Source organism: Callospermophilus lateralis, chromosome 6 (genome assembly GCF_048772815.1).
Source record: "Callospermophilus lateralis isolate mCalLat2 chromosome 6, mCalLat2.hap1, whole genome shotgun sequence".
NCBI lineage: Eukaryota > Metazoa > Chordata > Mammalia > Rodentia > Sciuridae > Callospermophilus > Callospermophilus lateralis.
Window position 1 is genome coordinate 128,500,253 of NC_135310.1, and position 13,843 is coordinate 128,514,095.

At 42.8% G+C, this 13,843-nt stretch overlaps 1 protein-coding gene across 1 annotated transcript; it reads right to left on the bottom strand.

The window, feature by feature from the left end:
• Positions 1-4,472: 4,472 nt before the first annotated feature.
• Trim15 (tripartite motif containing 15) lies at positions 4,473-11,389 on the bottom strand. Its single transcript, XM_076859072.1, has 7 exons — positions 11,006-11,389; positions 10,567-10,662; positions 8,788-9,018; positions 8,023-8,045; positions 6,380-6,495; positions 5,988-6,020; positions 4,473-4,987 (listed from the first exon to the last, which is right to left on the bottom strand). Exons 1-7 carry the CDS (start codon positions 11,387-11,389, stop codon positions 4,473-4,475), a joined length of 1,398 nt encoding a protein of 465 aa, XP_076715187.1.
• Positions 11,390-13,843: the final 2,454 nt, after the last annotated feature.

Genomic DNA, 13,843 nt, shown 5'->3' on the forward strand with positions numbered 1-13,843 from the left:
AAAAAAATTACAGTGACTATCTTGAAACATTAAAAGAAGTGGGGAGGGTATTAGTCTAAAATCTAAGGATTATTTGAACTACCCTAAGAAAATTAGGAATAGAAAAATACTACTAGAGATTGGATGTTTGTGTCCCTGTAACTCACGTTGAAACCTGATCCCCAAAGTGATGGTATTTGTAGATGGAGCTTTAAGTCATTAGTGCAGAGTCCTCATGACTGAAATTACTACCCGTATAAAAGAGACCCCAAAAAAGAACCCCTTCCACCATATAAGATTATAGTGAAAAGACAGTTATGAACCAATAAGTGGGTCCTTGCCATACACGGGATCCACCTTGATCTTGGACTTCCCAGCCTCCAGAACTAAAATAAGTTTTTGTTGTTTATAAGCCACCCCGTCTATGGTATTCTATTATAGCAGCTCAAAAAAACTAAGATACACTTTCTAGTCCAATAAAGGCTCAAAAAATCCACAATTATCAACCCTACTGAACTTTCTTTCATGTTCATAAGAGACTAAGGGTGCCCTCTATCACAGCTACTGCTCAATACAGTGTTGGAGGTCTTGGCCCACATGACAGGATGAGAAAAATCAGAATTATATGAATTAGAAGGAAAGAGTCAAAACTATCTTTCAGATGACAAAATAGTAAGTTTTCTGTATAAGTGACCTACAGAATGAACAAAATATCAGAATTAATAAGAATATGGTAAAACTGATAGCTATAGATTAACTTATAAGAATCTTTATTACTTCTTTATATCAGCCTAATCAACAATAGGTTATAATTTTTAAAAATAATTTTGCATAGTGGCACTGTGTGCTTTTGAAATCCTTTTAGATACATGCAGTTATGATTCATTCAAATGTTGCAGAGTAGTGCATTTTATGAATATACTATTATTTATTTAGTAATTGAAACTGTGCTGTACCATTTTTTTTTTTTTGGACTGGAGATTGAACCCAGGGATGCTTTGCTACTGAGCCACATGCCACATCCCCAGCCCTTTTTATTTTTTATTTTCAGGTAGGGTCTTACTAAATTGTTTAGGGCCTTGCTAAGTTGTAAGGCTGGCGTTAAACTTGCCATCCTCCTGCCTCAGCCTCCCCAGTCACTGGGATTACAGGCATATACCACCACACAAGCCCAAATTATTTTCAATGCATCTCATTGTACACATGTGTGACTATTTCTCCAGAGGGAGAATTACTAGGTCAAAGGATATGCATATTATCAGATATTACTAAATTGTTCCAGAAAGAAAATTTCAAATTCCCATATTTTCAAAATTTTAAGTTCTTAATAATCAAGTTTCAAAATTAAATGATATAAGGCAGATCTAAACAGTCAGAGAAAGAACATTTATGAATAGGATGATAATGTCAAAATTCTCTAAATTAATTTTCTTCAATCATTTCAAATTCAGTAAAATTTTTATGTCAATGTTAACTTCAGTTAAAAGAGCAGCATAATTTCTAAAAAAAAAAAAAAAAGAAAGAAAGAAAGAAACTGGATTTTTTTATTGTAAATCCAAACTGTAAATTTAGGTAAAGGTTCACAAGAATCCACAAAATCAACCCTAGTGAACTTTCTTTCTGTTCATAAGAGACTAAGGGTAACTCTGTCACAACTACTGCTCAATATAGTGTTGGAGGTCTTGGCCCACATGACAGTTTGAGAAAAATCATAATTATATGGATTAGAAGGACAGAGTCAAAACTATTTTTCAGATGATAAAATAGTAAGTTGTAATCCAAACTGGGTTTACAATAAACTCTGTTAAGCAATCAGAAGCTATAGTCTAAAACTATGCATAGCAATATGACTAGATCTTAAAATGGTAACGGGTTGTTAAAAAGCACAAGATACTGAACTAGTATTGTTATATATTTGAGGATTCCTATATATCCAAGGACATATGAAATGCATTGAAGAAGTAGCTATCTGTGGGGTTGAGAAAAATAGGAATGAAAAATGGAGAAAATATAACTAAAATTAGACCTCACATAGACTGACGATGACTATGTACCAAGAATGTAGTGTAAGTGAGTCCATTCTCTACACTGAAAGTCCAAGGGAAAAAAAAGAACTGGAAAAAAAAAAAGATGAAAAAAAAAAAAAAAAAAGGACATGAGTAAAGTCAGTGAACCTATTTTTTAGACAGAATGGTCCCACATTCAGAGCAAAGCAAGTGGAGCTGAGGGACAACCCGTCTGCTGCAGCTGTAGTTCATTATATCCCTCCCATGGTATCACTGTTCCTGGGCTCTGCAGAGGTTCCCTATGGACCCCACCTTACATTAACCTTTCTGGTTTTCTGAGGCAGCTCAAGCGTGTGACTGCTCCTCACATAATCCAGCATTCTGGCAGTTCTTTCAAAACTCAGGGTTCTCATGTTCCTCAGAAATCAGCTACTCTTGTAAAAGCATTGGGAGCATCTTAGATTGTGCTGAGTATTCTGAAGAGGAGATAGAGGATTTTTAAAAAATTATTTATTTATGTATATGAGGATGGTTTTATATCACAAATAGCAACACAGATATCCTGAGATTCTCTGGCTTAGGTGTAGGAAGGTGGGATATTAGTGCTCAATTTGAGAAATAGCTAGAACCAGAAAGGGTGTGGTGGTGAAGAAATTAGCAACCTTACCAGGGCTCTTAACTTGCTGTTCTGGTTTAGATATGAGGTGTCCCCCAAAAGTTCATGTATGAGGCAATGCAAGAATTTTCAGAGACAAATGACTGGGTGATGAGAGCCTTAACCTAATCAGTGAATTAATACACTGATATGGATTAATTGGGCAATAACTATAGGCAGGTAGATTGTAGCTAGAGGAGACAGGTTACTGGAGATATGACTTTGGGGTTTATATTTGGTCCCTGGTGAGCAGAGCCGTCTTTCTGCTTCCACATTGACATGTCCTGAGTGTTTTCTTCCATCATGACCTTCTGCCATGATGTTCTGCCTCACCTTGGGCCCAGAGCTATGGAGTCGGCCATCTGCAGTCTGAGACCTCTGAAACCATGAGCCCCCAAATTAACTTTTCCTCTTCTAAGGTTTTCTTGTCAGGTCTTTTGGTCATATCAACACAAAACATTGACTAAAACACTTGCTTTGCAAAGTTCTTTTAATGTGTGATCTGTTTCAATTCCACATAATAGTAAAAGGAATAATAAATATTTGGGAGGTTGGTTAGATCTGAACAAAAGTTTCATTTTATTAAACAATAGGGTCTGGTGATTGTCCCATTGTCAAAAGGCAGGTTTTGAGTAGAAGAAGAGACAGGATCATGTCTTGATCACAGAATGATCAGACCCTCTGCACCTTTCCTCCCTCCCTTCACTTGTCAACTTTCTATGACTGTAATGAGATACTTGAGATAATTAACTTGGAGAAAAGGTTCATTCAGTTCATGATTCTGAAGGTTCAGTCCATGATTTAGTGATCCCATTGCTTTTGACTTCTGGCAAGGCAACACATCATGTGAGAGCCGTTGGTGGAGCAAAACCATTCATCTCATGAGCCAAGAAACAAAATGGAAGAGGGAGAGACCAGAGTCCCACAGTGCCCTCCCAGAGTACAGTCCCAGTGACCTAAAGGCATTCCACTAGTCCTCACCTCCTAAAGGCTCCATTACCTCCCAACAGTGCCATGCTGGGGATCAAGTCTTTAACACATAGGTCTTTGGGGAACACTCACTATCCAAACTATGGCACCTCCACCTCAGCTCCAAGTCCCCATAGACAGATTAGACACATGAAATACAAAAGTCTGTGGGCCACATACTTTACTAGAACCTTCTCTACAAGTCTAAAGAAATGACCCAAAGGGCTGTTGAGAAGTCTCCATAGAGGTGGAGACATCTCCTAGTGTGTATCAAAATAAAGTCAATGGTAAAAGCAAGCCCAACAAAACCCTTCCCATGATGATTATTTTGAACCTTTTAAATTTTTATTTACGTCTGGCTGGATACAGGGGTGCATGCCTGTAATCCCAGTGGCTGGGGAGGCTGAGTCAGGAGGACCCAAGTTTGAGGCCAACCTCAGCAACTTAGCAAGGTCTAAGCAACTTAGTGATACTCTGTCTCAAAATAAAATACAAAAATGTGGACTGGGGATGTGGCTCAGTGTTAAAGCACCCTTGGGTTCAATCCCTGGCGCGCGCACACACATACACACACACACACACACACACACACACACACACACACTGTTCCCCCTCTCCTCCCAAAACCCACTGGCTCCCGGCTTTGCCACTTATGCACCCCTGGTTCTCCATTCCCAGGAGTACTGTCGGGGTGTAGGGTATCAGGTGAGGACCGGAGGAAACTGAAAGGCATAAGATAAATAAAATAAAAACAACTACTGTTCTAGACTCCAAGATCTCATCTTCACCTGCCTCTCTGGTCAGCCAGGGACAGAGACAGAGTTGGGTCCTAGGGCGCTGCTGTCTCTGCTATGTGGTGCTTCCTACTTCAAAGTCAAACAGGAACCTTTTTTCCAGACGGCAAAGAAAGGGTAGACTCTGCCTGAGAAAGAGGCGGTAAAGGTGAAGATGGGCTCCTGGGTGTCTGCGTCTAGGAGGGTCACACGCCCCGCCTCGTAGTCCAGGGTGACGTCTATGCAGTGAGGGATCTCGCTCAGCGGCAGGTCGGTTCCCGGGGAGGTGCTGGCCCAGCACTGCTGGTGCGAGATGATTACAGCCCAGACTCCCTCCTGGGTGCTCAGGCCCATCTCCCCCTTCCTCCTCACTTCCTCGGCAGCCACTCCCACCGTGCAGCCGCCTCCGTCGCTCAGCTGCACTTTCACTTGCCAGCGGTGGAGTCCGGAGCAGAAGCCTGGAGAGCCCAGCACCACCGGCAAACTATCGAAGCGTTGGGGGCTGTCTGCCAGGTTCCGCTTATTCCGCGTATACCTCACTGACTTTCTGTCTTCTGAGAGGACCAGGCTTGCATTGGCGGTCTGAGGATCCAGAGTGATGATCCCTAGAGGAAGGAGAGCACAGATATCAATAGAACTGACAGCAACCAGGGCCCTGCTGCAACCTGACATTGGCCTGCTCCTCTGAATCTCAGTTTCTGTTTCTGTTCTGTAAAAACAGACAATGGCAACTTCTCTACCTAAATGCCAAGCAGTGCTTGCTTCCCAAAGAGTAGCGGCTTTGCCCGAAGCAGCAGCATAGCCTGGGATTTGTCAGACACATTATATTGGGCCCCATCCCAGACCAACTAAGACAGAATCTGTTTTAACAAGATCCCTAGATGTTTTTTTCCCCCTCACATTAGAAAAATCACTGATATATTTCAGAATGACACAATGCTGTGGAAATAATTTCTGAATTAAGCACCAACTTAAAAGTAAATGCTATAGCCAGACATGGTGGTACATGCCTGTGATCCCAGGAACTTGGGAGGCTAGGGCAGGAGGATCACAGGTTGGAGGCCAGCCTCAGCAATTTTTTGGGACCCTGTCTCACAATAAAAAAGCAGGGGGCTGAATATGTGGTTCAGTTGTAGATCACTCCTGGATTCAATCCCTAGTACTCTCCCCACTCCCACACACACACAAAAGGAAATGCTTTGTTTTGAAAATTGTACAATATTGTTCAAACCTATGGAGAATCTAGCACAATACCAGGCAAAAATCAAGGACTTGTTAGCAATTTTGAATGAATAATATTTTTACAAGTAACTAATGTTAATTGAACATTTATTATGTACCGGGATTATATTAGCTCTTTGAGTGTATATCAGCTCTTTAATCCTCACAGCTCCTTATGGGGTAGGCACTATTATAATCTCCATTTTATAGAATAAGTGTGGGACGAAGAGGCTTAATAATCTGCCCAGCACCCTAAAGCTAGCAAGAGCCAAAATAGAGAACCCAAGCAATCAGGCTCCAGAATGCATGCATATAATTGCTCTGTTTGCTGCCCAGGATGAAAGGATAAGTGAAGAATGGCTCCCCAAACCCTTAGTTGTTTACCTGAATCTGTTTCCAGATGATGCACCAAGTTTTCTGAGGGAAGCAGAAATAGAAAGATCTGTAACTTAATGTTTCTTAAAGGCACTCCCAGGGCAAGTTGTCCTGGCTACAATATGAGGACAGGGACAATGTGAGGAAGGCTCTGTGTTTGCTGTGGTCTAATAGAAGAGAAGTGGCCTCACATTCCTGGGCTTCCAGTCCAGTGCCTGTCCTCAGGGAAAGGAGGAAATACTCTGGGAGATGACTTCCATGAATAGAGTGGGATCACTATGGGAAGCTTGCGGGGGAAGACACTTGAGCCAGGTTTTAAAGGTAGGAAAAAAATGTAGATGAATGGAAGGCAGAAGGGCACCTAATAGGAGTGGGGGAAGCTTCAACCCCTTCCCCTTTACCTGAAAATTTCTTCATCATCTCCGGGAGGGCAAGTATTTTCCTGTGAAGGTCACGAATCTTCTTGATAAGGTCAGAAGAAATGGTCTCTGGACTCACAAAAGTCTTCATCTCACACCTGCAGACAAGTTGGTAATTGGTTAAGTCCGATTCTCAATAATTGGGTGATACTAACCAAACAGGACTACAATTAAACTAAAAACTGGTCCTACTGGCTGTGGTGAATAATTAGATGGAGTATAATTTCTCTACCTTTGATAGAAAGATACAGTTACTAATGCAACAGGCCCTTCAGATAGACTTTACAGGAACTAATGGCTACCACTCCTTAAGAATTGGAGGGTTGGTCCTCTAAAAGACTATTTGGAACTGTCAGCCTCTAGAGGGCAGTGCTGTACAATTTGAAAAACAGCCTTAAAATTTATTATTTATTAAATTATTATTATTATTATCATTATTATTATAGTACCAGGGATTGAACCCAGGGGCACTTAACCCCTGACCCACATCCCTAGCCCTTTTATTTATTTATTTTTATTTGGAGACAGAGTCTCACTAAGTTGCTTAGGGCCTTGCGAAGTTGCTGAGGCTGGCTTTGAACTTGCAATCCTCCTGCCTTATTCTCCTAAGCCACTGGAATTACAGGTGTGCCCCACCATGCCTGGCATGAATTATTCTAATTTGTGTGCTGATCTTTAAAAAGTGAAAGGGCCTTGGAAGGAAGAATAAAGGAGATGAGGACCAGGGCTCAGTGGTAGAGCACTTGCCTAGCATGAACTGAGGCCCTGGGATCAATCCCCAGTACCTTTATTTAAAAATAAATAAAGGACATGAAAGAAAGTACATATTGACACATATTACAGTAGAAAGTCCCTGATTCTGGTCCTAGTGCAGCCCTTATTTGTCACTGGCTGTGTGGCTTTGTTAGTCACTTGTTAGTCACTGGCTATATGACCTTGCACAAGCATTTTACCCCTTTGGGCCTCAGCTTCTGCATCGGAATGGAAGATCTCTAGTGACCTTTGTGGTCTCAGACTCTGACACTCTTTGAAAGCATATTTGGAGACATTTCCTGATTCATAGACACATGGGATTATCCCTACCCCCACCCCCTCCATGAATGAGCACACAGCATATGACAAGTGTTCCCCATTCTGAGTCTTAGTGAGGATTGCTAATGCACCCAGCAGAGAGGAAAGGAAGGAGCATGTATTTACAATGCCTTTCAGCACCTGGCAGCTGTCCCATTTGGGTAGCATTGAAAAACTCTGCAGGAAGCAGGAGAAATGGATCTGGGGAAATCTGGCTAGTCTTCCCAGGTTCCATGCCTGTCATAGTCTATGATGATACTTTCCCTTTGAATATTACTAATAGTGTGGATTACATATGTTCCTAGATCAACTTAAAAACACAATTATTATTTATTACTCCATTTCTAGGAATAAAAATAGGTTCCCAATACTGGCCTATCAGTTTAAAACTAAACCTTTAGAATACAAAACTTCAGGGAGTTTGGACTTGGTGTGTGAGGGAGTGGCTCTTTTGTCAGTGCTTTTGCCTTTCTGGGTGACTATCCACAGGGAGGAGGTAGTAGCAGTGTCACGGGTATTCATGTGAAGGAGTGGTGCCAGGGAGTGTGTCCTACCTGTTCTGGTTGACTCTGACATCCTACAAAAGAGAGACAAGAACATGCACTTAGTTTCCATATATAATTCCTGTTAGGGATTCTGTACCACCTTTCTTCCTTCAAATATCAGCTCAAAACTCTTTTCCCCCAGTGAGTTGTGTCTACTTATTACCTACTCATTAAACTGTCCTGTTACCTCATGTTTCCTTGCTAATGTGGACTCTGCAGCCAGTTCTTTTGTGATAATTTCTGTTTTAGTCTTAGAGGGAAAGTTCTACCTCCACAGATTAAGAGCTGGTAGAGAGCCGGGACCAGCCTTAAGTTCTCAGCTGGACCTACAGAAGACAGCATCATAATAACCATGACAGACTCCATTTAAGGAATTCTCTTTGTGGTCACGGTCCATGTGGAGTGTTTTACATGGATTCTTTCTTATAATGTTTGTAAAAACTCTACAAAGGAGTTGCTATTATTATTCCTGTGCATAAAAGAGGTTAAAGAGACTCCTCTAGTGTTACAACTAGAAGAGTCAACATTCAAACCCAGAGCTCTCTGAACTCTTAACAAGAGCTCTTAACAAGCTCTTAACAAGACCACAGTGTATGCTTTGGGCAAGTTGCTAGACTCTCTGGGCTAGAGGAACTAGACAAGCATTGGTCCCTCCCATTAGAGATAATCCTCACTTCCCTTTCTGCCTCTCTCCAGCACATTCCAGCTCACAACATAGTGCCCCTTCCCGTGGAATCTCTCTGCTCTCCCAAGAGGGGGTGGGGCGTCTCTCACTTGTAGAAGCTCACTTCCTGGCTGCTGACACTTTTCCTCCAGCTCCTTGACTTGGACTCCAAGCTGGGTGACCTCCTCAGAGACCTTAGTGATGTACTCATCCCTCTCCTTCCAGATCTGCTGCTCTAGCTCCCTCAGCCTGGCCAGCAGGAGATGCCGCTGGTCTTCCAGCTCCTGCTGCAGCCTCTCAAAAGTTGTTTCTACTTGTTGTTTTTTGTTTTCAATCTGAGTCTGTTAGGGAGAGAAAGATAGACATTGTCAGAAGGGGTTTACAGAGTTGACTTCCAGAAGAATTATTTTATTTTGGGTTCTCAGGGGCACTCAACCACTGAGCCACATCCTTAGCCCTATTTTGTATTTTATTTAGAGACAGAGTCTCACTGAGTTGCTTAGCACTTCACAGTTGCTAAGGCTGACTTTGAACCCCCGATCCTCCTGTCTCAGCAGCTTGAGCTACTGAGATTATAGGCGTGTGTCACCATGCCTTCCCAGAAGGATTACTGATGTACTTATTAAGAGGAATAGGGACTAAGGAGCTTGAAGACTCAATCCTCCAAATAAAACTATGGTAAATTGATAGGTATCAGAGTAAATTTACCAGTGACAAGGGCTATGCAATTAGCTTGAGATTCAAATAGTGATGCCATATTATGCTTTCAGAACCACATTAAGCTTTTCAAAGGGCCTTCCACATCTACAATACCATCTTAACTCCACTGTACTTTCTATAGAGTTAGGTGGAGATGATTATGGTAATTTCTTAGAGAGAAATTAAGGCAAAAGGAAGTTGTGATTAGAATCAACACAGGTTGGTGAACAAGTATGTGACCCTGGTTTTAGCCCCTGAGGTCACCATCTACAGGGCATGCTTTGATGGGAGTCGAGATCTGGAGAGATCTTTCTGTCCTGATAGTCCATCTCCTTGGTCAAGGTACCAGCAATTCCACACTGTGGATTTCCTCCTGGCTAACTTTGTAGCATGGATAAAGAGGTGTGAGGGAGCCAGATAGAGCCCCCACCATTAGCCTACTGACCTCAGGGTCATTCTTGTGTCCGAACTAGAATCCAGACACTTACATACATCTTTGAACCCCAAGGCTACCATCTGAAGGTAGTGTTTTCAAGCAGACACACTCCAGCCAAAGAGTAAAGGACTAGGAGTCAAAAGACTCTGGTTTTTGTCATTTCATCATGAACCTGGGCTTTGCCATGTAGCCTTGCGAGCATCACTTTTCTGGAACTTAGTTTTTCACCCTGTAAGAAATAGATAAAAATGGATCTTGGAGCCAGGTGCTGAGACATGCCTGGAATCCCAGCAATTCATGAGGCTGAGGCAGGAGGATTGCAAGTTCGAGACCAAAGGCAACTTAGTTCTCACTAAGTCAAAATAAAAAAATATTCATATTTTTAAATATATGTTATATGTATATATATTATACATATTCAATACATATTTTATATGAATATATATTCACCTATCTCGAAAAATATAAAGGTCTGGGGATGTAGCTCAGTGGTAGAGCACCTCTGGGTTCAATTCTAGTACCACACATTTATATGTAAAAAGGATCTTAGGTTAGAGGACATCAGAACCACTTCTAGCTCTGATGTTCTGAGATGTTCTGAGATCCCAAGTGACTTTGTGTGTGGCAGCAGAAAAGTGAATAAGAACAGTTTGCCAGGTTCTTTCCGGGCAGGCAACAGATAGCAGACAACAGACTTTCCTAGTCAGTTAAGAAAAATCCCAGAGAAAATGGTGGCAAGTGGCTTGGCCTTTACCAGAAGTGTGTGGAGCTTCTGATCTTCTCGACACTTTATGTCTTCAATCTTGTCCTTTTCTGTGCTCAGAGCTTCCAGACGACTTTTGAGACGATCCTGTGGGAAGAAAGGGCAGAGATGGCTCCCTTAATAATTCAACTCACAAATATAAATTTTCTCCCACATTCTGGGAACACTGCAGAGCGCCGAAGAATTTGAAGGTGACAAAGATCCAGTTCTTGTCCCTAAAAGGATCACTACTTAAGGCAGGAGTTTGTTGAGAGTGAGTAATATTAGATAGATAAATGCAGTAGTCAGGCATGCACACAGCGAGATGGGAACACAGAGGACAGACCTGCCTGTAGGGCAAAGGGAAGGCTTTAGAAAGCAGACTCCCCACCCCATTTCCTCAGCCACACCATCCTACCCAAACCGGCCAAGGGGAAGCCAAGCTTCTTACCCTGTAGGGTTGAATGGCCTCCTCGAGGAGGCCCACAGTGTGGGCCTGGTGGGAGGGACCCTCCCGGCAGAACACACAGAGGAACTCTGAATCATTCTTGCAGAAGAAGTAGATCTTCTCACCGTGCTCCTCGCAGTTCATCTCCCCCACAGGACCCAAAGGCACAGGGGCCAAGAGGGTCTCTGTCTGCTCCTCTTCCTCTTGGCAGAGTGGGCAGAGCAGGACCCTGCCGGAGGGCTGGGCCCCCATTTGGGCATGCGCAGGGAGGCAGAGGCTACCGAAGGTGTGTCCACAGGCGGCACTTACTGCATCCTGAAGGGGCCCCGCACGGGCAGGACAGGCAGACCCCTCATGGACCAACTGCGGGGAGGAGGTAGAAGGCATCACGGTGCCTTCCCCAGCCTGTCCACACTAGCCTCAGCCACGTTCACGCAAATTTCCTTTACCTGAAATTGAGTCACTTTTAAATACGTCACCAAAGGAAAGGAACACAGAGCTGACAGAGGAAGGCAGGAATGTCCGCACGGAGAAGCCACCTGGCTCCACCTCTTGCACACCTAGGAACCCTTGGCCACCACCCATCAGCTAAATGGGTCCAAACTCCAGGGCATCTTGAACTACCTAGAGGTGGCCAGGTGAGCTAGATAGTTTTCCACTCCTCTGATATCTTCTAGTTCCTGGATTGGGGAGAAGAGCTCCCCGTGAGGTCACGTCTGAAGTTTCCTGGAATCCCTTGACCATAGTGGGGTGGAGAATTGGGGAGGAGCCACTTTCTGTCAGATTGAGCAGGTGGGAGCCATAAACTCGCTGTGAGGTTTGCCTGTAGCGTCAAAGTCCAAACTGGAATGGGAGGTGACCGACTTCCGGAGACTCTGGGGGACTCTGTTCAGACGTACAGGTCTTCTTGGAGGTTTCCCTCCTCTGCCTGTCTTTCTTCATCGTGCCTTATTTGCCATGCTGGTCTTCCCTATACTCCTAAATGCCCCACTTCTGTGGACCACCATCTCCAGTGGAGTTTGGTTAATCCTGGATTTCTTTTTCATATTTTAACTGCAGGTGGGAAAAGACAAGAAACCATAATGCAAATTATGTGTTGATTAAAAAAAACATAGAAAAATCAATTAGTCAAAGAGATAAACAGATTCAACTATATTTATCTAGGGTTTACTATTTTCACATTATTAGGTCCATTCCTAATAACTACCCTTTGGGGCAGGTATCATTACTTTCATTTTCAGAGAAGGAAATGTAAACAGAGAAGTAAAGTCACAGGCTGACAGCCACAGACTGGGGACAATCCTAATCTCCAGGCTTCAAGTCTTGTGCTCTTCCTGCAACCCCCAGCCAAGACAAAGATCAAGAAGCCAAAAATTGGGGGAGGGAGTCTTTCTCTGCTCACCTGCATCTGCAGATAAATCAGGGCCCCTTCCATTCATGATCAGCCCGGCACCTCCTTGTTGCCCCCTTTTCCCTCCAGCTACTTTGTATATCACCCCTACCCTCCACTCCTATCAAGAGCACAGTCTTGGAGCTATATTGTCAAATATATGAACTACGGGCCACACATATGGCTACTGACTATTGAAATGTATATGTAAAATACATCTGAAATTCAAAGATTTAGCACAAAAAAAGCAATTAAAATATCTCATTAATAAAGTTTTATACAGCTGGGCATGGTGGTGAAAACCTGTAATTCCAGTGCTCAGGAGGCTAAGGCAGGAGGATCAAAGTCAGCTTTAGCAACTTAGAGACACCCTGTCTAGAAAATAAAATATTTTTAAAAGGACTAGGGATGTGGCTCAGTGGTTAAGTGCCCTGGTTTCAATCCCTGGTACTACTATTACTACTACTATTACTAGTACTACAATTAATAATAATAATAATAATAATAATAATATTTCATACAGATTACATGTTGAACTCATAACATTTTGGAAATAGTGGGCCAAATAAAATATATTCTTAAAATTATTTTTTTCTGTTTACCTTTGAAAGGCTACTAGAACATTTTAAATTGCATACGTAAACACCAAAAAATCCTCTTTAGGGGCTGGGGTTGTGGCTCAGTGGTAGAGTGCTTGCCTAGCATGCACAAGGTACTGGGTTCGATTCTCAGCATCACATAAATGTAAAATAAAGATATTGTGTCCGCCTAAAACTTAAGAATAAATATTTTTTAAAAATCATCTTTAATTTTAGTAAATAAATAAATAAATAGCATATGTGGCTTGCACTGTATTTTTATTGGACAGTATTACTCGGAAGACACACAGCTCTACCTGCAAATCATGGTCACTTCCTACTTGTTGACCTAGGGCAAGCTGAGGGAACCTGGCTAAGCCTCAGCTTTCTGCTTTACAAAGCAGAAAGCCTAATAGCACCAGCGTTACAGAGCAGATAGGTGCAATAAATAAAATGATGTGTTTAAAGTGCTTTTATCAGTATAAGGTGTGTAGTCATCATAAAGAAATGCTAGCCATGACTATTTTTCTTTCTCTTCCCCCATGCAGGGTATATTTTGAACTCATTTGAAACCTCTGGAAGCCAGTTGGGACATCACCAAATACACCCCAGCACAGGACCTTATCTGAGTCCCCACACTCTCCTCCCTACTGACTGGCAGGCCCTGGGATGGCTGATACCTCCAATCTCCCTGGAGACAGCTGGTCACATTGCAGGGAGGCAGGGGTGGCATCATCACTCTGGGACCCAGTCTCCCTCTTGTCCCCAAAAGAAGACTGATCTCTTCCCATAGCTGACAGCTGAGATGCCAACACACTCCTCCACTGTGAGGGTCTCTGGATGGACAGAAAGCAGCAGCAAGTCCCAGGCCAG

Bases quoted from the DNA above. Each gene is read 5' to 3' on its own strand.
- Trim15 (XM_076859072.1), bottom strand. From the start codon at position 11,389: ATGCCTTCTACCTCCTCCCCGCAGTTGGTCCATGAGGGGTCTGCCTGT. The intron at 10,663-11,005 runs GTAAGAAGCTTG...TTCTTCCCACAG, and splicing joins AGGCCATTCAACCCTACAGG to GATCGTCTCAAAAGTCGTCT. The intron at 8,046-8,787 runs GTGAGAGACGCC...TCTCTTTTGTAG, and splicing joins CAGGAAGTGAGCTTCTACAA to GATGTCAGAGTCAACCAGAA.